The sequence below is a fragment of the Budorcas taxicolor genome, chromosome 7 (assembly GCF_023091745.1).
Source record: "Budorcas taxicolor isolate Tak-1 chromosome 7, Takin1.1, whole genome shotgun sequence".
NCBI lineage: Eukaryota > Metazoa > Chordata > Mammalia > Artiodactyla > Bovidae > Budorcas > Budorcas taxicolor.
In genome coordinates, this window is record NC_068916.1 from 62,669,045 (window position 1) to 62,694,191 (window position 25,147).

Genomic DNA, 25,147 nt, shown 5'->3' on the forward strand with positions numbered 1-25,147 from the left:
TATCTTAGAAAGACCACAGTGTGAGGAAGAATAGATTGGAGGGGGCAAGATGCAAGCTGGGGACACTTTGCAGTAATGTGAGCAAGGCACTGTGGCAGCCTGAGCTAGACTAGGGGCAGGTGGGCATCCAGGGATGGATGGTTTAGAGGATTTGAAGGCAGTAACATCTATAGGACTTGGTGATTGACTGACTGCTTCTCACTCTGCTCATAAAGAGTTGATTTGAGGCCACTTTAATTATTTTCTCACAAGCTTTATTGAGCCCTTCAAAACAAGTACAATTGATTTTTTGTTGTCAAGAATTGAGAAAAATATTTTAAAGTAGCATTACATTTATTTATAATTATTAACATAAGATTTACTCCTTACAGAAATTAGATAAATAGAAAAATATTGAAGAATATGAAATCCTCCATAAGACTATGATTCAGGGATAATTGCTATTAACATTTTGGTTTTTTTTCCTTCTAGAATTTTTTATACTATAACGGATTTATTTTAAAATTTTCACTGTGGGAATTTTTAAATATATACAAACATAGAAGAACCAACCAAGTATACCCATATCAGCTTGTATAACCCATCTTTTGCTATTCTGAAGCTGAATTTTAAACTTATAAGCAGGTCTTTATATTTTCTTTTAATCTGAAACTTTCACCTCTTGATAGAATTTTGCTTTTGTAATCCTGAGTGTTTAGCATTGTGCTAGCCCCCTAGCTCCTTGGCTATTTTCAGATATATGTCTTCACTCAAAACATTGAACAGGACAGTAAAAAATGTCCAAATCCCATGAAGCCCAACACCAGATTTCCCACCTCCTTGAGCAAGACCAGTACAGAGGGTAAATATTTCAGAGGGAGATATCTCCCAGGCAGCAAGTAGCAGCCTGTGTTTTGACTCACTCACCATAGTTGTCTCAGCAATGGAACCGAAGCTGTTGATGAAAATGTTGCAGCTGACATTCACTGGGGGACCTGCCAATTAAAAGAGATTTCTGCTTAGCTCCATGCCCATGAAAAAAATCCCCCGGACGAGACCCATTCATGAAATGCTGAATTTAGGGATAGATCCCCTTTGGTGGAGGAGACCCTTACTTGTCCTCCACCCTACTTGTAGGCAGCAGGGACTTGCAGCCACATCGTTATACCAGATTCCCAGGCCCCCAAGTGAGCACCAGGTACAGAACACCAGCGGCTGAGATGTACTTTCGTTAACACGGGATGATTCATCATCCTGCCATATGGTTGAAATGCCTTCCCCAAACCCCACTGGCTGCCTTCTAATTTGTGGCCGAAATGTATTTACAGCTACAACATTTGGAGGCCATCTTGGGAATTGCAAGAAACAGCAAGTTCCTTGCCTTGAACTTCTGAACCAAGAATGATTGTCTGAAAGGGCGTTGATGGGAATGCCAGCTGAGGAATCCAGAGGGAACCTCAAAGGAAGTCCATAAGTCTTTGGTAAATACTTTCCAAGCAAGCTTTTGAATCCTACTGCAAGGGTAGGAAAGAAAAGGAGGATTATTTGCCCTTTGGAATCTCTTTGCTAGCAGGACCTCTGTCCAACTGAAGCCCAGTCTCTTCATTTTGTACAATTAGTTACCATTAACTGAACAGGGTTTTCTGTTGCACTGAGAGTGTTACTAATGCTATCTCATTTTATCCTCTCAGTAGCTCCATGAGAAGACACGGTTATTCCCATTATTTTACAGACGTGGAAGCAGTCTCAGAGAGACTATTTGTCCACAGCCACACAGCTAGTAAATTGTCAAGCCTGAGTTCAGATTGGTCTAATTCTGAAGCTAGTGGTTTTAATGATTATACTTTTGGAGAGAGGTTCAGAGAAAGGAAGGGGCATGCTCGAGATCATAATGTGGCAAGATCCGGGAGTTTAAGCACCAGGTTTCCACTCATGCTGGCAAGAAGGCCAGCATAAAATAACCAGGAAAGAATGTGAGGCCGTGGGTGAAATTTATATACGCAGTAAGAATCCAGGAGTGAGAGAGGTTATGAAGAGCAGGGCATTAGGGAAGCCCTTGTGAAGGTGATGATGACCTTGAGCTGATTTTGAAGGGGGTTCAGACTTGGATAATAGGTTATAATCTTTCACTTGAAAATGGCAACATGCCATTTGTGAATTTTTTCCAGGTCCACTTTCTAGTTGATCCCCATGAGGTCCTGAGGTAGGCAGGGCAAAATTATTGTTGCTAGGTCCCTCTAGCAATGAGATTCCCAGCTTCATAGTAGAGCACAGAGAACTTTAGTAGCTTACCTGGGCTTCTGTACCCAGCAAGTGGTGGAGCCAGGACTTGAATCCAAGTTTTCTTATACCCACTCCTCTCTGTTCATCTTGAAAAATTAGCCCAAGCATTTCACCCAAACTCAGCCAAGATTCTTTTCTTTTCAGAAATCCTGGGGGTATAGAAAGGGACTCAATCCTGCTGTGAGGATCCAGGCTTTCCTTCCAAGGGCTTGCCAGGATCCCTGTGTTTGAGACACAGCCCCAAACTCTCACTGGCTCTTTTCTCCAAGGCAAGCCCCTTCCCTTTTCTGGGATGCGATTTCCCCATCAACTTGGGAGAGTAGATCTTGATCTGGGCAGTCATTCTCAGCTCCATGGGTTTGGAATTCCCTTAAGGAAGCTCCTCAGTTGAATTACAAGGTTACTGTATAGGATTGCAGGGCTGGAGTGTTTCTGAGAGATCACTTAACCAGCTGTTTCTCAAACTGAGGTACAGACGTAGAATCACCTGGGGAACTTGTCAAACTACAGATTCCTCAGCCCAACCCCAGACCCAGTGAACTGAAATCTGTAGGGATTGGCCCAGAGTTTATTGTTTAATGAGTGGCCTGAATGATCTTCATGCAGAGCTGGGTTTAGGAACCACTGCTACTCATTCACGGAGAAGGCGATGGCACCACTCCGGTACTCTTGCCTGGAAAATCCCATGGACGAAGGAGCCTGGTGGGCTGCAGTCGGTGGGGTCGCGAAGAGTCGGACACAACTGAGCGACTTCACTTTCACTTTTCACTTTCATGCATTGGAGAAGGAAATGGCAACCCACTCCAGTATTCTTGCCTGGAGAATCCCAGGGATGGGGGAGCCTGGTGGGCTGCCATCTATGGGGTGCACAGAGTCAGACACGACTGAAATGACTTAGCAGCAGCAGCAGCTACTCATTCAGGGCTGAGCGCTTGATCACCTCTAGCAGTGGGGAACTCATTTCATCTCGAGCAGCACTTTCCATAGTTGAATAGCTCTGCCTGCTGAAAATTTTTTCCTTATGCTGAGCAGAAATCTGCCTTCTTAGTCACTTTCACCAGAACAAAGGCCCATTAGGGTTCTTTTTCCCCCCCTCATTTAGACTCAGATCCAGGTTTCTCTTTTCATTTAGCCTCATACCATTAAGATGCCCCAAAGAGTTACTGCCTGTGCCTTGAAATGATGTGCGCAGAGTTCCCACCCAGGCCCTGCCAGTGTCTGGTGCTGTGACTCCCATATAAATTAGATCCTGATTTATGTGTGCGAGAGGGCGCCAGCTGAAAGGACCTCATGGGGAGGTGTGGTTCATTGAAATAAATCAGAAATTAAATTATCCTCAAGAAAATTACAATCTGGCTGCCTTTGGCAGCAGTGTAATGTATATATTTCATTAAATATTAAAGTTTAATTTTGGTCTTGTGTGTATGTTTGCATTGGGCCATGCCCTCGATCCTGGGAGCCATTGTGATACAGAGTCTTAGTGAAGATACAGAATATCAAAGCTGGCAGGGCCTGGTTCTCCTGGATCATGTCACAGATGCAGGAACAGAGGCCTAGAAGTGTCAAGTGATTTACTCTGGGTCACAGACATTAGGTAAGTAGCGGGAGGGTTAGAATCCAGTTTTCGAGCTCTCTACTTCAGTGTTAGGATTTTCACTGTCACTGAGTTCTGCAGAGCCCACTCTCCCTGCCACCCATTCTTCAGGTGAAACTGTTGAGTGATTCATCACTCTGTGGGGTCCTGAAACATGCAGGCCCCTTCCTGTCGTCTTGGGGGTCATAGGGACCTACTCTGCCTGGACTTTATAGGAGCTCTGTAGTTTGTGGGGGGCTTTGGGGACATGTGAAAGGGGTCATGGGGCTCAGGAGCAGGAGGTACCCTGCAATTAATGTTTCAGCCCTCACCACAAGGGAGAGAAGAGATCTTGCTCCTCTTCACCTGGGGTGGGGTTCCAAGAAGATGTGCTTTGCTCAGAGCCCAAGTCAGAGGAGATTATAGGGGGTAGAGATAGTGCAGGGTTGGGAAAGGCCCAAGGGATTGTCTTGTCCTGTATGTTTTGGGTCTGAGTGTTTGGAATAATATTTTCAGGGTGGGGAGGGGAAGGGCCCTGATTCAGGGGTTATGTTCACTGCTATGTAAGTAAGTAAATAAATCAATAAATCAGGGAGTAAGCAACTAAATGAATCACTAGCATTAGACAGAATTGAGTCAGAGCAGCTAGCTGGGTTAAAGTCCCTAGTCTTGGCAGCATGACTTGGGTGAGTCACTTCATTGTTCTAGCATATTTTTAGGGTCATTTGCTCATGTGTTCATTTATGATGGGTTTACTGTGGGCCTTCTATGCGCCAAGTACAGTGATATGCAGAAAGGATAACTAGCGCATGAAACTTGGATGCCCCCATGTTCAGCAGATGGACAAGACCAAGGCACTTCTACTCAGCCTGGAGTTCTAAAGGAGCCCACGAGGGGGCGCCAGGGACGGAATTCCTGAAAACTGCGAAACTGCAGATGCAAACTGGTGGTCAGTTTTCTCCGACTGTGTTTGATTTGGCCAATGGTGTTTCCCAATGATATGGTTTAGCTGCCAACTTGGAAGATTTCACATAACCCCGCCGATTTAAGTCTCACCTGGGAAGGCACGCCACCCAGGGCCTGCATTCCTACCTGGCGGGAAGGGAGACCTGGCTGCCCTTCGCGGAGCCTGTGCTTTCTGGTTCTGCTTACCCTCATCCTATTTCAGTTGTGCGCCGTACCTGCTGGGCTCCTCTGAGTGTTTGACACTGTGAATCTGGTGAAGGGCTTGTGTGCTGACTCACTGTCTTTGAGGGAAGAAAGGTGGTGCTAACAATCCTGGAAGAAAATGGCCTCAGGAAAGAGGTGCTGGGGAGCAAGAGCACCTCGAAATCAACAGGTGTGGGAACTGGGCCCCCAAACAAGCCTCAGTGCACCTCCCAGCCTGTTTTCCATTTGCAAAGCACTCTGAGAAGTGGACTTGGAGGGTGGGGGGTTGAGGGAGCCAATACTAGGAAGCTGTTAGCAGCTGTCACATCTCTTGTTTGGTCTTGGAGTTGAGCCAATGGAACAGCAAGGAAGGGCATCCGGCATCAAGGATTGATCAGGGGGTTGGCTGTGGGTCTTTGAAATAAGATTTTTGCAGGGGTGCTGGGAGGAAGGTCAGGGTGCACAGGCTCCCAAGGAGGTCCTCAAGTCTGCACATGCAGAAACCTGCCCAGAAGTTCGAGATGGTTACAGTTTCCTGAGGCATCAGTGGATGACAGGAACTGGCCCCTCTTGTGAGACATAAGAGCTCAGAGGACTGTGAGCCAGAAGAAGCTTCTCAGATCACTTCATTTGTGGTTAATAAATGGGCTACCCATAGGGCATATCTGGCTCCCAAACATGTTTTGTTTGTATTTACATGTGATAGGTTTCAGGAAGTTTCTCATAAATCTTGATTTGTGGCTTTCCTTGGACTTTTGGATGGTCTGGCAGCACAAGACCCGCAGTCCTGTTGGGTGACCAGGAACTGGGGGGACAGAAAGGCTGCCTGCTTTCCAGGGGCCTGCACCGCTATTTTTTCATATCTCTACCACTCCCTATTATCTTACTAGGCATTCGAAATTGTGGCCCTTATTAGGCAAGAGAGTTCCAAAATTATTTGTTATTCCAGGGGAAGCTTTCAGTGGGTGAACTGTAGTTAGAAGCTTCTCATCTAAGACAAATAAAAGTACAGCTGCTTGGGGGAGAAGCAAGGTGGGGGACTCGCTCATCTTGTCCTCTGTTTCTCTCTTTTGGGACACAGGGAAGAAGCCCCAGGACTCCATGAGGCACAGTGTAAAAACCACAGAGATAGCCCGCTCCAGCCCTGCCCAGGCCAGGAGACTGGAACCCAGAGAAAGCAAGAGGCTTATCTAAGCTCAGAGAGTAAGTTTGTACCCGAAGCAAAACCTGAACCCATTTCTCTACATTCTTCGTTCATTGCTTGTCCATTAGTAAAGCTAGCAAGTGGGTTTAGTTTCCATACTGACACAGGCAACCAGAGATCCTGTTGAGTTGTTACTTTCCGAGGCTTTGTTTGGCCTTGGGGAATTGACTAATAGTATCTGCCTTGGGGGTAGAGGAAAGAGTCATGGAATTCATACCGGTTATTTACCATCTGCATACAGTTCAGTGGGCTTGCTGCCACAATCTGGGAAAGCAGATCCCTGGGGCTCTGAAAGGCAAGTTTATCTACCTTTGAAATTGGGCCTGATCCTGGCGTCATATCCAGAGGTCCTCCCCATGAGTTTATCCAGGAAATCAGACGGCGACATGGGCTTGGAAGCAGACCGAGCAGCTTCAGCCTCCTTGGAAGCAGCAAGACTAAGAAAGGAGAGAGGAGGCAGATGGTTAATGAGGGCTTTTCTCACACTGAGATCAGATCCCAGCCTTGCTCAGCGCAGCTCTAAGAACCGCTGGAGAAGTAGATAATATGGGTCCTTAATGAGGTAAGGCCCAGGCTACCTTGTTTACCCAGCCCAGGTATCAGCCTGTGTAGGATCCTGGCAGGTGGCAGAGAGTGTCTGATTGATGCTAAGAAACTGCTGATTCTTTTGAGGCTGCATCTCTAAGGTTTTGGGCAATCACCCTTGACTGCTGGTTTCCCTGGGAGAGGAGACTGAAGGGTTAACTTCCCAACGAGGCCCAGCCCTGTGTTTTAGGTGCCTGTACTTCCAGAGGTCCATGGAACAGTGCAGCCAGAAAAAAATCTTAGAGATCAAGTAGTCCAGCCTTTTTGGGCTTCCCTAGCTGCTCGGTGGCAAAGAATCCTCCTGCCAGTGCAGGAGATGTGGGTTCGATCCCTGGGTCAGGAATATCCCCTGGAGGAGGAAATGGCCACCCACTCCAGTATTCTTGCCTGGGAAATCCCATGGACAGAGGAGCCTGGCAGGTTACAGTCCACGGGGCTGTAAAAGAGGCAGGCATGACTGAGTGATTAAACGATGACAGTCCAGTCTTTCCCCAGAGTTTTTCTTCAGAATGAGCTACTAATTTTTTTTAAAGAACATGCCCAAGTCAAATGCATTTGGGAACACAAATGGAACCAGGCGTCTTTACCTTGGGTCTTCTCAGAACCTTTGACAAACTTAGATGCTTATACTTATGGGACTCTCTCAAACACTTTCAAAAATGCTTTCTCAAAAACACTCTCAAAAAAGTTTCAAAATACTTTCAAAAAACAGACACAGCTAGTGAAGGAGATGTAGGTTCCATGTAAATCAGTGGTCATTTGCCTGGATGTAGCCAGAATTGGGGGATTTGAAATCAAATTGGGATGCTTCACATGGTTTCTGTCACCCTGCCCCCACAACAAAGTCATTTTAGGTGTTGCTTTGTACCATAGTACGTAGTACAAATGACCGAGGTCTGAGAACAGGGGCTCTTCCCCTGCCATACACTCTGAGCCATGTACATTTCTAGAACAGTCAAGATTGGAAGCTGAAGGGTTGACTATCAATTATTTCTGTTGCTTTGGGTGACTGAGCTTCCCTGACCTGAAATGATTATATCCAGGAGATAGCTGGAAGCTGGTGCTGCCCCACTGTGTGTGCTCTGGGGCTTGTATGTTGGAGGAGGTGCATGTGTAGAGATGCGCGTGTGTGTCGCAAAAAAATGAGAGCTTCTGTTACCTGGCCAAGTAGGACGTGGTGTTCCCCAAGGACTTGCGCTGCCTCTTGTGTCCTTTTCTGGTGTCAGAGTTGTCGCTGTCTAAGTGACCCCCTCTAATGGACGGCCCCCATAGCCCTGTCTCCACCCTGTCTTTTCCCACAGGCTCCCTTTCTTCATTTGCAGACACCTGGGCGCATGTCCATCTGGATGGCCTGCCAAGCCATGCCTCAAGTTCATTCCAAACCAGATGCTGCAGCTTCCTTCCCAAAGTTGCCCTGGTGGCACCAACGTCTTCCCGTTCTCTAGGACCAGATGCTTCAGGACTGTCTTGTCTCTGTGTCCCTTCTCCTGCCACGTCCCCTCACCCACTGGGGCCTTTCCAGTCATGCCGGTGTCATGACAGTGCTATCTTGTTGGAAGTTACTCATGTTTATGTTCCGAGACCAGCAATTGTGGTGGGTTGCCTTGATTGTTTGCTTATTTAATCTTCTACTGTGTCTACCATGGTGTGTCTCACACATACTTGGTGCTCAATAATTGCTGAATGCATGAAATAATATTTTAATTAATTAGTCAAATATCTTGGTTAGTAGGAAGTATTCAGAAATATTCATGTATGGATTAGCAATTTTAAAATAAGTAAACTATTATACTCACTAATGAAAAATAGTGAAAATAATCAGTTATTCCTTTGAAGTTTCAGAAAATTTTCTAGGATGGTTGCACTCATGCTTAGTAATCTGAAGATTCCTTATTCATATCCTAAAGGGCTCTTTTTAAAAAATTTCTTAATTGAAGAAATAATTGTTTTACAGAATTTTGTGGTTTTCTGTCATACATCAGCAAGAATCAGCCATAGGTACACCCATGTGCCCTCCCTCCCAGACCTCCCTCCCATCTCCCTCCCCATCCCACTATTCAGCCTGTCACAGAGCCCCTGTTTGAGTTCCCTGAGTCACACAGCAAATTCCCATTGTCTATCTATTTTATATATAGTATTGTAAATTTCAATGTTACTGTCTCCATACATTTCCCCTTCTCCTTCCTCTCCCCCTGCCTTGTACATAAGTCTGTTCTCTATGTCTGATTCTCCATTGCTGCCCTGAAAATAAATTCATCAGTGCCATCTCTTTAGATTCCTTATATATGGGTCAGTATACAATATTTACATTTCTCTTTCTGACTTACTTCTTTCCATTTAATAGGCTCTAGCTTCTTCTACCTCATTAGAACAGATTCAGATGCTTTCCTTTTTATGGCTGAGTAGGAGATGCAAGATGGCAGGAGATGGCATGAGTGAATGTCGACATTCTAGGAATCAGCGAACTAAAATGGACTGGAATGGGTCAATTTAACTCAGATGACCATTATATCTACTACTGCGGGCAGGAATCCCTTAGAAGAAATGGAGTAGCCATCATGGTCAACAAAAGAGTCCGAAATGCAGTACTTGGATGCAGTCTCAAAAATGACAGAATGATCTCTGTTCGTTTCCAAGGCAAACCATTCAATGTCACAGTAATCCAAGTCTATGCCCCAACCAGTAACACTGAAGAAGCTGAACTTGAACATTTCTATGAAGATGTACAAGACCTTTTAGAACTAACACCCCCAAAAGATGTCCTTTTCATTATAGGGGACTGGAATGCAAAAGTAGGAAGTTGAGAAACACCTGGAGTAACAGGCAAATTTGGCCTTGGAATACGGAATGAAGCAGGGCAAGGACTAATAGAATTTTGCCAAGAGAATGCACTGGTCATAACAAACACCCTCTTCCAACAACACAAGAGAAGACTCTACACATGGACATCACCAGATGGTCAACACTGAAATCAGATTGATTATATTCTTTGCAGCCAAAGATGGAGAAGCTCTATACAATCGGCAAAAACAAGACCAGGAGCTGACTGTGGCTCAGATCATGAACTCCTTATTACCAAATTCAGATTTAAATTGAAGAAAGTCGGGAAAACCACTAGACCATTCAGGTATGACCTAAGTCAAATCCCTTGTGATTACACAGTGGAAGTGAGAAATAGATTTAAGGGCCTACATCTGATAGATAGAGTGCCTGATGAACTATGGACAGAGGTTCGTGACACTGTACAGGAGACAGGGATCAACCATCCCCCTGGAAAAGAAATGCAAAAAAGCAAAATGGCTGTCTGGGGAGGCCTTACAAATAGCTGTGAAAAGAAGAGAGGCGAAAAGCAAAGGAGAAAAGGAAAGATATACCCATTTGAATGCAGAGTTCCAAAGAATAGCAAGGAGAGATAAGAAAGCCTTCCTCAGTGATCAATGCAAAGAAATAGAGGAAAACAATAGAATGGGAAAGACTGGAGATCTCTTCAAGAAAATTAGAGATACCAAGGGAACTTTTCAGGCATAGATGGGCTCAATAAAGGACAGAAATGGTATGGACCTAACAGAAGAAAAAATATTAAGAAGAGGTGGCAAGAATACACAGAAGAACTATACAAAAAAGATCTTCATGACCCAGATAACCACAATGGTGTGATCACTCACCTAGAGACAGACAGCCTGTAATGTGAAATTAAGTGGGCCTTAGAAAGCATCGCTATGAACAAAGCTAACAGAGGTGATGGAATTCCAGTTGAGCTCTTTCAAATCCTGAAAGATGATGCTGTGAAAGTGCTGTACTCAATATGCCAGCAAATTTGGAAAACCCAGCAGTGGCCACAGGACTGGAAAAGGTCAGTTTTCATTCCAATCCCAAAGAAAGGCAATGCCAAAGAATGCTCAAACTACCGCACAGTTGCACTCATCTCACATGCTAGTAAAGTGATGCTCAAAATTCTCCAAGCCAGGCTTCAATAATACGTGAACCATGAACTCCCTGATGTTCAAGCTGGTTTTAGAAAAGGCAGAGGAACCAGAGATCAAATTGCCAACATCCGCTGGATCATGGAAAAAGCAAGAGAGTTCCAGAAAAACATCTATTTCTTCTTTATTGACTATGCCAAAGCCTTTGACTATGTGGATCACAATAAACTGTGGAAAATTCTTCAAGAGATGGGAATACCAGACCACCTGACCTGCCTCTTGAGAAACCTATATGCAGGTCAGGAAGCAACAGTTAGAACTGGACATGGAACAACAGACTGGTTCCAAATAGGAAAAGGAGTATGTCAAGGCTGTATATTGTCACCCTGCTTATTTAACTTCTATGCAGAGTACATCATGAGAAATGCTGGGCTGGAATAAGCACAAGCTGGGATCAAGATTGCCAGGAGAAATATCAATAACCTCAGATATGCAGATGACACCACCCTTATGGCAGAAAGTGAAGAGGAACTAAAAAGCCTCTTGATGAAAGTGAAAGAGGAGAGTGAAAAAGTTGGCTTAAAGCTCAACATTTAGAAAACGAAGATCATGGCATCCGGCCCCATCACTTCCTGGGAAATAGATGGGGAAACAGTGGAAACAGTGTCAGACTTTATCTTTTCGGTCTCCAAAATCACTGCAGGTAGTGACTGTAGCCATAAAATTAAAAGATGCTTACTCCTTGGAAGGAAAGTTACGACCAACCTAGATAGCATATTGAAAAGCAGAGACATTACTTTGCCAACAAAATCCATCTAGTCAAGGCTATGGTTTTTCCAATGGTCACGTATGGATGTGAGAGTTGGACTGTGAAGAAGGCTGAGCGCCGAAGAATTGATGCTTTTGAACTGTGGTGTTGGAGAAGACTCTTGAGAGTCCCTTGGACTGCAAGGATATCAAACCAGTCCACCCTAAAGATCAGTCCTGTATATTCATTGGAAGGACTGATGTTGAAGCTGAATCTCCAATACTTTGGCCACCTGGTGTGAAGAACCGACTCACTGGAAAAGACCCTGATGCTGGGAAAGATTGAAGGAGGGAGGAGAAGGGAACGACTGAGGGTGAGATGGTTGGATGGCATCACTGACTCAATGGACACAAGTTTGAGTAAATTCTGGGAGTTGGTGATGGACAGGGAGGCCTGGCATGCTGCAGTCTATGGAGTTGCAAAGAGTCGGACACGACTGAGCAACTGAACTGAACTGTGTTACATAGATTTGGATATGCAAAAATATGAAGACCTGTGTTCCTGTCAAAGTGTGTTGTTAAGAGTGATATTTAGTATGGGCGTTTTTGTGTGTACATATAGCAACCCACTCCGGTATTCTTGCCTGGAGAATCCCATGGATGGAGGAGCCTGGTAGGCTATAGTCCATGGGGTCGCAAAGAGTTGGACACGACTGAGCGACTTAACTTTCACTTTCATGGCATGTATGTAGACATGGGGTACAGGGTGTGAAAATGTCAAATGCCTTTGTGGCTATACGTGTGTGATATATATATTATATGTGTGTGTTACTGAAATGTACTGTCACATGTAATAGAGAATGGTTCATAAAGAGTGAAAAGAACAGATGATTTGGAATCAATCCTTGTCTCAGTCATTTACTGGCTGTGTGACCATGGGAACGTGACCTAACTTCTCTGAACTGCAGTTGCCTGATACATCAAAAGAAGTGTTGCACAAGGAGTCACTGAGGTAGCCCAGGTAAGGAATGTCAAAGATGGTTCTTGGTTCATAGCCGGCACTCCATCTACGGTCTTGCTTTTCCATTACCGTGTGTGTGTGTGTGTGTGTGTGTGTGTGTGTGTGTCTGTGTGTGTGTGTGTGTGTCTGTGTCTGTGTCTGTGTCTGTGTCTGTGTGTGTCTGTGTGTGTGTGTGTCTGTGCATGTGGAAGCTGAGAGTCAGTCTGGAGTTTCTCCTGGTCTCTCTGCTGCTTTCAGCTGTACTGTAGCCCCTGCATGACTTGGAAGTCTTGCCAAACACCTTCCGTGGCCATACTTTACCACAGTCCCAGCCTTTTCTCCATTCAGCACCAGACCCATGGCTTCTGTGTGACTCTGGTGTGGCAAAGGGGACCACGGGCATGTAACCGGTGATTTATGACTTCATCGCTGCTATGATTCACTTCTGGAACCGCTCCAGGAGTGGCAGTTATGAAGCTTTCATAAGCTCCTATTCTCTCTCAGCCCCCGCCCCGCCTCAGATAATAAGGTTTGGGGACGTGGTCCTCTCTCCTAGCAGTTACTATAGCATAAGACTTCTCTTCCCATTAGGCAGTACAGTGAGAAAATGAATTTGCCCCCAAATATTCCCTACCATTTGCTGTTAGCAAAATATGCCATTTAATATCTGAATCCTCCCCAAGCTGAAGCATCTTCTGATTATCCTAGCTCACACGTCTGCAGCAAGGCGCTTAGTCTGGTCACCTGGCCATTGACTCACCGACAATCCTTGTATGGTGAACTGAACTGGTGGGAAGCGAGACTCGGAGAAATTAACTGGCCTCACATCACACAGTACTTGAATAAGGGAAAAGATTAGAACTCACATTTTCAAGCCCTGCTTCTTCCAAATGCTACGATGTATAGGAAAAACTTTTGTAAACTACGAAGAATATAAATCATGATAGTAGGTAGTTTTACTACTTGTTTTGAAGCTCTGTTGTATTGTTACAGCCAAGAAAATCCAAACCTGTGTCTGACCCCTGGCAATCCCTGTACATACTCTGAATTTACCACACTTGAAACTGGGGAAGAAGTAGTGTGACTTAGCAAATGATTCTCTGTTTTGTCAGGTGACTCACAGTAGAATTCTTGGAAATTTTGAGATTCTTTAGTCCCTCCCATGTATCATGGTTTCTTGGAACATTGCCAATTTTTTCCGAGTTTTTTTTTTTTAATCATTTCTACTATTAGTCACTTTAAAGTTTTCATTGCATTGACATGTACGTTTTAAAGGTCTTATCTTGTTTTCTGTATATATTTTTAATCATCTTGAAAATGCGTAGTTTCGTCACAGTAACGTCAGATGTTGAAATATTTCTACTTATTTAAAAATGTTTGAAATATTTGTTATTTAGGGAAAAAAGTTCTCCTTGAATTATCTCACTTCTTTAAAAAGAAAAGTAACTTTATATTTCACTCTTCACAAATGAAAAACCAGTATTACTTGCCGTAACAGAGGACAACCATAGCAGTGAATACAATGAAAACAGAAAGAGAAGAGTTTAAACTCCTAGTTAAATTCTGTTGCTGGCTGACATCCCGAACCTGAGGCCTGCCTTCAGTTCCAAAAGAAGATCAGCAAGTGCTGGAAAGGTGTTAGAGACATGGTAACACCCAATGGAGACTTTCTTCCTGGGATAATGCAAATGACTGAAATGATGACTGTACATTATTATTACGTTTTGAACCACCTAAAATCGTCTCCCATTCCTTACTGCCCTCGTCCAAAATTTCTCTAATTCTTTTTCTGATAAACCTTCCATTTGAATGTCAAATAGCCATGCCTTTCCACTTGATGATCATTGTACATTTCTGGCTACATTTAGACAGCATATTTTGCACAGAATTATTTCTAGGGCCCCCTTAAGTAAATCTGTGCTTTGCGCCTCTGTGCGGAGAAAATAGGTGTCCAGGGGCCCTTCATGCACGTTTGCAGCCACTGCCTCTGGTGAGCTTAAGCCTTTGCTTATAGACAGTGAGGGACTGGACGCAGAGGCTGAGAGTGAGTCCGAGAAATGAAATACTTGATTGTTAGGATTTGCTGACCCTATGAAAGTATTTGGAAATGATGCAAATTGTTTCAGGGATTATTGAGATGTAATGTGGTGAATCAGGCTTGATTTAGACAGATTTGATTAATAGTCATTTTCAGAATGTCCGTAAGGTCTCCTGGGACCAAGGGTTCTGTCCCTCGTTGCGAAGGCTTATGGTAATGGCTGCACTGACTGGACCGAGCCTTGAACTGTCGAGCGCCTCTCAGGGCATTTGTTGCATTAGGAGGCTTTGGTACTTAAAGAACCTCAGTTTTGACTCCTAATGACAGAGATTAAGCAAAAGTCCAGGAGTCTGTTCTACAGTGGCATTGGAGGGAGGGTGACGGAGTAAAGAGGGGGCTTTGTGACCTTTGACGAATCTCTTCCCTTGTGAGCTTTCAGTTTCCCAAGCTATAAAATGAGGGGATTAGAATAATCTCTAAGAGTCCTTCTGGTTCTAAACCATCATTTTAGTAATCTATAATATTCCCTCTTTTTAAACTTTTCTTCTTTACACATCTGGTCTTGGGACCTGAATTTATCTGGACCCCTCAGGGGAGTATGAGTGTGTTTGTCTTGCTGCCTTCCCATTCAGTCCCCTCATTTTTCGTCAGTGGAACAGCTCATTTCTCAGGGATTTGTTGGAAGCCTGGCCAGATCAATGCTCAGATTCTCATTCCCTAGTTGCAGCATCAATTGGAAATAGGGAATCAATGTGCAGTTGTCAATCTGAATTTCAAATGAGTTGGGCTTGGCAGTTAGCCTGGGGAGAAACTGTTTCAATTAGACCCTTCATGGTACCACATGCGCAAGGACCACAGTGGGTGGGGGCAGCAGTGGGAGGGTCCCTCCATCTTGACGCCAACAGATTCCATGTCCTGAGTTCACCATGGGCAGGAAAATCAGGAGGTCAGGGATTGGGGGAAAAGGGAGGAAGGGCAAAATGAGGGGAAGAAGAATGATTCAGAGGCTGAGGACAGCCAAGGGAGGGATGCAGGGAGCCGGAGGAGGAAGCTGGAGACGCAGAGTGAGAAGAGAAGTGGGGGTGGGAGAGAGAGGAAGAGGAAAGTGGAGGTGTCTGAGGTGTGGCCAGTGCTATGAACAAGGAAGTCAGTGAGCACAGAGGATGTGTACCCAACTGCACCTGGTGGCAGGAGGTGGCTTCCAAGAGGCTTTGTGGAGATAGTGTTTTTTACAGTAAAACATGAAGGTTGAGTATGGAATCGACCTGGAAGAAACAGAGAAGGAGAGTGTTTTGGGTAGAAGGAACAGTATGTGTAAAGTCTAGAGGTGAGAGAGGACTTGGAGAATTAAAGAGAAGTTTAGTGAGCATGTGTGGGCGTGAAGGAGGGAAATGAAGCGGGGAGAGAGAGAGAGTGGGAGCAAAAGGGAAAGGATGAAGAATTGAGAATGGAGCACTGACTGAGTCTTCAAGGTTGGAAGTAGCCAGGATTGCACCCCCTGCTCTGTGTCCTTGTGGTGGGTCTGGAAGTTAAGGAAGATTGTCCCTCCTCAGTGCCTTATTAGTACAAATAATCTATCTGGATTTCTCAGCTATTGGCTGGTTAAGTTGAATTGTAGCCTGGCCAAGCTTGGGAAATGCACTCTCCAAAAGACCCCTCCAAATGGTGGGTGTCCAACTTGGTTTCCAGGCAGATGTGCCCTCTGACTTGGGCCAGGACATCGCCTTTGCCTTGGCAGGGAGGTAATCGAATGAACTGGTGTTTATTCCTTGTAGAAAGTACCAAGTCAACTAGTCAGGTGTTGACAGAAGGTCTGTCCATGTTTCCACGAGCATTTAATTCATGTTGTTGCTTTTGTTCAGTCACTAAGTCATGCCCGACTTTTTGCAACCCCATGAATTGCAGCACGCCAGACTTCCTGTTTTTCACTGTCTCCCAGAGTTTGCTCAAACTCATGTCCATTGAGTCAGTGATACCATCCAACCATCTCATTCTCTGTCACCCCCTTCTCCTCTTGCCCTCTCAATCTTTCCCAGCATCAGGGTCTTTTCCAATGAGTCAGCTCTTCACATCAGGTGTCCAAAGTATTGGAGCGTCAGCTTCATCCTTCCAGTGAGTATTCAGGGTTGATTTCCTTTAGGATTGACTAGTTTGATCTCCTTGCTGTCCAAGGGACTCTCAAGAGTCTTCTCCATCTCCACAGTTCAAAAGCATCAATTCTTCGGCACTCAACCTTCTTTATGGTCCAACTCTCACATCCATACATGACTACTGGAAAAACTGTAGTTTTGACTATATGGACCTTTGTCAACAAAGTGATGTCTCTACTTTTCAATACACTGTCTAGGTTTGTCATAGCTGTTCTTCCAAGGAGTAAGCATCTTTTTATTTTGTGGCTGCAGTCACCACCTGCATTGATTTTGGAGCCCAATAAAATGAAATCTGACACTGTTTCTACTTTTTCCCTTTACTTCATACACAATTATAAAAATCATTGTGGAATAGAGGGAGAAATATGAAGGTGGGGCTGGGAAACTGAGATATAGTTTTGGCTCTGTGTCTAAATTTCTCTTGGTCTAATTCTTTTTCTTAGATGGTCCCCAGTTTCTTCATCTGGAAAATGGAAGTTTTGGATTAGATCAGGCATGGTAAACACTTTACTTGGAGTAGCTTCTGGGAAGATGGGTCTGGATCCTGACCCAGCAGGAAAGGGGAACAGGGTGGATTATCAGTCTCTGTCAAGGGACTAGATTGCTGAGTGGGGGCTTGTCCTCTTGCTCTACAGTCCTCTGATCCTTCTAATTTATTAAGCACCTACTACATGAATAAGGCACTGTGGAGGAGAGGCGGATAAATATATTGCTGTCTACAGAAGAAGCCTTTTGTGTGGACTGAGTTTGTGTTTGTCTACAGTGTCTGACAGGTAGTAGCAATCAATCATCTTTTCTTTTTTTTCTCTTGTCCACACCGCATAGCTTGTGGGATTTTAGTTCCCTGACCAGGGATTGAACCCAGCCCTCAGCCATGAAAGCACAGAGCCCTAACTACTGGACTGCCAGGGAATTTCCAATGATCATTCGTCGATGAATAGCTTTTGCCCTCTTATTGTTTATAGTTCAGCAGATAGACTAGAGTAGGTACATATAAGCAACTATAAGAGGTTGCTCTCAGCCTAAGGAGCATAATTGGAGCGCTCTGGTGGTTCAGAGGAGGAAGGCAGTATTTGGAGGCAGATGGGGACAGAAATCAGAATTTTTCTGAATTTTGTGAACTTTTGCCTCTGTATACCTTTGGGAAGACCTGACATTTGTCGATGTCCGTGTTGTATAGTTTTGGGGAGAAAGCTTTCTTCTGCCTGTGGGGCTGTCCTTAGAAAGGAATGGAGGGATGGTGTGAGGGGTAGGTATCCTAGGTCCTAGGAAGGGATGAGGCTGAGTAAGGCTGGCACTCTCTGACCTTGCGGGCTGAGCCGGTTTCCTGTCTGTGACTCTGACACCAGGGGCTGCGGGTTGTTGCACAGTATGAGCCTTGTGGGTCACTGTCAGCTTTGCCTGGGTTGCACCCTCAGGTCAACAGCTGGTTTGCTTTGGCCAGCTGTGCAATTCCAATTTTATTTGATTGCAGTAAGGGGCTTAGGTTGGCCTGGAGTGCCTGACATTTTATTAGTTTCACTTCATGATCTGCTAAGCACCCCTTAGGGAGCAGAATGGCGCAGTTGGCATGCCCTGAGCCCGCTTCTCCAGGTCTTATGGAGCAAGAATCCCTTCCCTTTCCTGTCTTACCTTCTACAGTTAGATCTGCCTCTTATCAGGAACCATTATCTGGATAAGAAGCACAAGTATTTGAACAGGGTTCTTGTCTGCAGTGAGATGAAATCTTGGGGGCGTGCCCAGTGGTCCAGTGGTTGAGACTCTGCCTTCCAATGCAAGGGATGGGGGTTCTATCACTGGTCAGGAAACTACGGTCTCATGTGCTTCAGGGGTGCAGCCAAAGATTAAAAAAAAAAGAAAGAAAAACCTTGGATCCTTGGAGCTGAACAGAACCTTGAGATTCCATCTGGTTCTTCCCCTGCCCTTAGGGAAGTCTGATTCTCTCGAGATATCTCACATTCCTTATCATTGTTTCCAGTCTGTTCTTCGAGATAGCTTTCCCTCCACTGATTCTTCTGTTGCTTTTATTTAAGTATCCTCATGACGTAGGGTAAGAAGAATGAGGCGCCTGGCAAAATTCAAAGAGGCGCTTACTCTGAGGGCTGTGTAGGTACCAACCCTGCACGTGCAGAGCCCTGAAAGTGAGCGCCTCCTGAAAGTTTGTGCCCTCACTTGCTTTACCCCGGTCCTTGTCCTCCTAGAGCATCCTAGGTCCTCAAACCCAGTTGATCAAAGGTAGCGTTTCCTGTAGATAATCAAGCGTGGTCACCTAAAGACGGATGTCTGCCTCTCACAGCATCTCATTTCATTTTCAGAAAGCTTCATTTTAGTCTTTCTTGATTGGTGGCAAAAAATCCCCTAACATTAAATATTTTGTCACAATTTATCCTTTAAACAACCTGAGAGGCAGGGATGTCTGCCCCCATTTTAAAGTAAGAAAATTAAGGCTTAAGGAGCTTGTGGCTTGATTGTCTAACTCTGGCATACCACACTGCATTTGCTTAAACCGTGCCAATGTTTTCTTTCTTCTCACCCCCCTTCTTCTTACCTCATGTGCTTGTTTCAGGACCAGAATCATGGCAGTCCTTGGTGTTTTCTGGCTCAAGCTCAACACCATGTTTCCAACCTTCCTTTTCCCCAAATTGGGACAGTTGTTATGTAGACAAGACCCCAAAAACATGACTTTGACAAACTTCTTCCATATGGTTTTCATGAAGTACAAAGCCTGACACCTGGTCAGGGCTCAAGAGGTATTTGTTAAATGGCTTGTATACACCTGGTACTTCAGAGGAAGCAGAATGTAGCTGTGCAGGTACTTAGCATCAATGATGTGATTTGGAGTCAAAAAGCCCTGAATTCTGGCCCTGATATCTTTAATCAGTCTCTGGGGGAAAATATCTGATGTCCTCTGGGAAAATCCAAGGCAGGAAAATAAAAGGAGAAGCCATCCCTTTTTCTTTCAGGAGTATGTATAGCCATCCTACAGAATGACTGAATCAATGTCCTAGGTCAAACCTATGCCTTTCGTTTCCCCCTCCTAGGTCACTGACTATAATTCCACAACCACTGTCTCACTTTACCCTGACTGTCCCTGTGTATCTCACTTAAGGAAGTTTTCCTGTGCCTCTCATCTTCAGTATCATTCAGTGGTCTGGTTCCACAGAGAATTCTTGGCTTAAGCCTGTTAGCTTCAAGTAACCCCCTAGATGAGTCACAATGTTAGGAATTCGGGTGAGGGGCTATTCTTCAGAGGCTTGATTGCTGAACAGGCCTATGGGGGTTACTCTGCTTGAGGCAAAGCTCTTAGCAGGCCCTGTGTAATTAGCATGCATCCCACGAGTTGGACAGGAGAGCAAATGGCTCTCATTACCTTCAATGCAGTTTTCTTTTTAATCAGATAAATCCCACTGGAAAAGTATGTCTTTGTAGAGAATGCAGCTCAGGGATTCTAGACAAAAAGTTTTGGGAAAAAAAGACTGCATTGATCAGCAGGGAATGGTCATTTGATGTGGCAAAGTTCTGGGAGTATGAATATTGAGAAATACTAATATGATAAAAACAGAAAGATGTGTTATTAGCTAATGATAGTAATAGCTACCATTCACTGAGTACTTACTATGTGCTGGGTACTTTCAATCCTATGATGATGACAGCATTACCTCCATTTTTTAGATGGGGAAACTGATGCTTGCACTTTCTGAAATTTAGCAGAGGTCATATAGCTTATAAGTGGCAGACCCCACTTATAGTCAGTAGTCAGTTGGTCTCTGAAGCCCACACTATTTTCCTGACTATCCCAAGTGATAGAGATTTCCAGAGTCCCTCCGAGGTGCTGCTCTGGTTTATAACAGAAATGTTTGTATGACTCTTTGGAACTGTGAGTGAGAATTCATGGAGCTCTGAGAATTGGAAATTATGGGTTGAGAAGAATATGATGATCACTTTCACACAAATAACACTTTCGGTAGACTTGGCACTTCCAGTTCATTTGATCTTCCTGCCACCTGCATGACAGCATCTCCACGTACAGCTGATGACACCGAGGATCAACTGAAAGGTTAAGATCTCCTCTCAGCATCTCAGATGGCAGAGCCCTAACGTGACCAGGGTCTGGGGCATCTTCTGCTTGACTATTTGGCCAGACCCAACAGACAGGAAGGGAGTGAATAAATCCTTCTTGACTATTTATTGAATTGTTACTCAGAATTTCTCTGTAGTCACCTTGTCTTTCATTTTATTTTTCTCTGTCTCAGCTCACCCATCTTTGAAATACCACCTTCCTTTATCAACTTTAGGTATCATTTGAGTGGTAAAAGGTCATGATGCTTAAAGATGCTGTAGGAATAAATTCCTTTCTTAGTCAACTTTTTGCATTCTCTAAGTACTTTGAGATCATTATCATCTCATTTGAGATGGCATTAGTTTATTACTTCACTTATTTACTTATTTATCTAGAATAATTATGAAGTGCCTACTGTATGTCAAAGGTTGTACTGGGTGACTGAGCAGAATATAAATAATAAAAATATAACAGCCCTTATTGAGTGGTTATAAAGGACCAGGCCTTACACAAAGAGCTTTATTTATAGTAGTGAATCCTGAATCTAATCCTTTCAGTCAGTCAGTTCAGTAATAATCCTTTGGGTTGGATTAATTACCCCCATTTTACTTATGAGGAAACTGAGATTTATAGAGGTTAAAAAAGTTATTTGTGCTAAGTCATTGCAGTCGGGTTTGATTCTTTGCAATACTTTGGACCACAGCCTGCCAGGCTCTTCTGTCCATGGGATTCTCCAGGCAAGAATACTGGTGGGGGTTGACATGCCCTCCTCCAAAGGATCTTTCCAACCTAGGGATCTAATCCTTATCTCTTGTCTCCTGCATTGGCAGACAGGTTTATTTTTACCACTAGCAGCACCTGGGAAGCCCTATTTAGGTACACCTAACCCCAGAGTTTGTTGTGTCTTAAAGAGATGGGAATACCAGACCACCTGACCTTCCTCCTGAGAAACCTCTATGCAGGTCAAGAAGCAACAGTTAGAGCCAAACATGAAACAGACTGGTTCCAAATTGGGAAAGGAGTACATCAAGGCTGTATGTTGTCACCCTGTTTATTTAACTTATATGCAGAGTATATCATGAGAAATGCTGAGCTAGATGAATCACAAGCTGGAATCAAGATTACTGGAAGAAATACCAATAACCTCAGATATGCAGATAACACCACCCTTATTGGCAGAAAGTGAAGAGGAACTAAAGAGCCTCTTGAAGAAAGTGAAAGAGGAGAGTGAAAAAGTTGGCTTAAAACTCAACTTTCAAAAAACTAAGATCATGGCATCCAGTCCCATTACTTCATGGCATATGGATGGGGAAACAGTGGAAATCGTGACAAACTTTATTTTCTTGGGCTCCAAAATCACTGCGGATAGTAACTTCAGTCATGAAATTAAAAAACACTTGCTCCTTGGAAGAAAAGCTATGGCAAATCTAGACAGTATGTTAAAAAGCAGAGACATTACTTTGCCAACAAAGATCTGTCCAGTCAAATCTTGGTTTTTCCAGTAGTCATGTATGGATGTGAGAGTTGGACCATAAAGAAGGCTGAGCACTGAAGAATTGGTGCTTTTGAATTATAGTTTTGGAGAAAGCTAGTGTGAGTCCCTTGGACAGCAAGGAGATCCATCCTAAAGGAAATCAGTCCTGAATATTCATTGGAAGGACTGATGCTGAAGCTCCAATACTTTTGGCCACCTGATACAAAGAGCTAACTCATTGACAAAGACCCTGATGCTGGGAAAGATAGAAGGCAGGAGGAGAGGGGGATGACAGAGGCTGAGATGATTGGATGGCATCACTGACTCAGTGGACATGAATTTGAGCAATCTCTGGGAGCTGGTGAAGGACAGGGAGGCCTGGCATGCTGCAGTCCATGGGGTCCCAAATAGTTGGACATGACTGAGCTACTGAACAACAAAATCCAGAGACTTCTCTTTTAAATATCTTAATAATAGATATGCCATAGCTCTTGTATTCAAAGAACTCCCAAATAAATCGAGGGAAACCTGTGTGAAGACAAATTAGTGCTTGGATGTCTGACCCTATTAGAAAACCACATTACTTTCCCCTCCAAGATCTGTGCTGGTTCATACCGAGTGTGAAAAATAAGCCAAGTTGCAATGAACCCCTAGGAAGTGTATTGGCAAAATGAGTGTTTGTTCCAGAGAAAACAGAGGTTTACCTAAGAGTGAATCTTAGATGTGTGTGGTCTTCAGGCATCCGAGAGACTATGATTCAAAGGAGGGTGTTGAGAAAATAGTAAACAGTCTTCAGTGGGCACTGGGGAAGAAATGACCTTCAACTGTAGAAAAAGCAACTTGGATTCAAATCTGCATCTGCCAGTAATAAACTGAGTGAATGGTCTTCAGAAAGAGCATGCTTAACTGTGAGTTGAGAGGATTTAGTTGAAGTGGGTATTTGTATGTAAATACGGAGTTTTATTGATGCTCCCAATCTCTAATAAGGCTCTAAATAGCCCTCCTTGATTCCCCTGAATCCTCTAAGACAGAGAGCTGCAGCTATGCTTAGTGGAGTGGAACTTCTTTGTCTTACTTAACAGGTTCTAACGTCTTGGGGAAGAAGTGGGTAGAAGAGTCATAGAACTACGGAACAGGGACATCTTGTGTGTTAAAAAAAAAAAGACATTTTTTGAGCACCTTATATAAATGAATGATTGTATATTGTGACTGCAATGTCAGAAGGAATGTCATCTCCATTTATAGACAAGGAAATTGACTAAGAGATTAACAAGAATCGCAATGGCTACCAATGATCAAACATTTTCTAATTGCTACCCACCTTGTTAAGAAGTTTCCCATACATGCTTTCTAATCCACTCAACCACTCGGTGAAGTGGGTACCATTTTCTTCTCTAGTTTTCACTTGAGGAAATGGAGACTTGGAAAGGTTAAATGACGTAATCAAGGTAATTTGGTGGCTGAGTTGATATGTGACTCTAATTGAGGTGGAATTTTGCCATATGTTTTGCAGCAGCTGTTCAAATGTGCTAATATAGCTCACTCAACTTGAATATGCATTGTTTTAAGTTCCTGCTCCTCTGCAGATTAGTACCAGCTTCTGCAAGTAATATTTACTGAGGAGTATTCAGAAGATGTGTCAGTGAAGCCTAAGGGACTTAATGAGCTGAAAGCAAGGTCGATGGACAATGATGCTAGATGGCTAGTGTCCCTTCCTGGTTTTAGGAGGAAGGAGGGCTAGTGGGGAAAGGGTGGCAAGGGTCATTCCTGAGACTGTCTTTTCTTTTTGAGGGTTTCCTCCCTTTTCACCCTATACCTTCAGGGTCCTCTGGCAGGGTCACCTCCCTCTGCTCCATAGGAGGACCAAATAGGGATCCAAATTCCACTGTCCTCTGCTTCTTGTTGCATGGCTCTGAGGCAAATGGAACAAACTGGGTGTAGGGTCAGAAGTCCTAAATTTGACTACTACTCACTTCTGTTCTTTCTTCCGTGATCATGAATGCATCCTTTGTTATACTGAAGCATCACTTTCCTCATCCATAGAGTATAGATCCTTCCTGTCATAACTTATAAATCACTGCTAGTGGTCCAGTAGCTAAGAATCCAGGCTTCCACTGCAGGGGGCTTGGGTTTGATCCCTGGGCAGAGAACTGAGATCCCTCATGCTGCACAGTGTGGTACAAAAAATAAAAAAGGAATCTTTCTGGGTGAAGTAAGATACTGCACTAACAAGAGCTCATTCATTTCTGGATTGAAACAGAAGCTGGTCCAGGCTTAAGCACACAAATTCTGCTGTCAAATTCATGCTCTTCTGTTTACAAGCTGTGCGGCCTCGGACAAGTTACTTATCGTTTTTGTTTCTGCATCTGTAAAATGGGTATCGTTGCCACTCACAGAGTTGTGACAAAGATCAAATAGTTCTTCTTCAGTGCTTACTTTGGTACCCGGAACATTGTAAATGTTCAAGACAGTTTTTATTGATTTCAATTTTCATTGGTTGCTCTAGGCTGTATGATAAGGAATGAATATATGAACTTCTAGAGGCTTCTTTGCATTTTACACTTGAATCTACAAGGACCACCCACATTCACACCTAGAGGAATACTGCAGCACTCTCTGGTAATTCTTCTGCTCTGTTCTTAGTAATTTATCTCTTAAGTAGTAAATTAATAGAATTACTTTGGCATTTCAATCAATAGGATTAAGATGATCTGATGGTAACGGAGTAGTAATTGCTGCTGCACAGATGGAAACTGTCCAGTGGCAAAAACTGTTCTTCGCAAGCTGGCTGGCAGCCCTCAGACCAGATTCTTTCCATCCTTTAAAAAATAACATTCTCCTCTGATGATAAAAGCAATGCATGCATATTAGAAAAATACAACAAGGTTTAAAGGAAAAAAAAAACTACCTGGAAATCCTATTATCTAGATACCTACTGTTAACATATTAGTAAATTTCCTCTAGGTTTTTTTTTTCTCTATA

At 43.8% G+C, this 25,147-nt stretch overlaps 1 protein-coding gene across 1 annotated transcript in view; it reads right to left on the reverse strand.

The window, feature by feature from the left end:
* GLRA1 (glycine receptor alpha 1) overlaps positions 1 to 25,147 on the reverse strand; it is an 86,458-nt gene that overhangs the window by 41,288 nt on the left and 20,023 nt on the right. Inside the window, exons 2-3 of the mRNA XM_052643743.1 lie at positions 6,498 to 6,625; positions 907 to 974 (exon numbers count right to left, since the gene is read on the reverse strand). Of these exons, the coding sequence (XP_052499703.1) occupies positions 907 to 974; positions 6,498 to 6,625 (196 nt within the window). The remainder of the gene's footprint in view (positions 1 to 906; positions 975 to 6,497; positions 6,626 to 25,147) is intronic.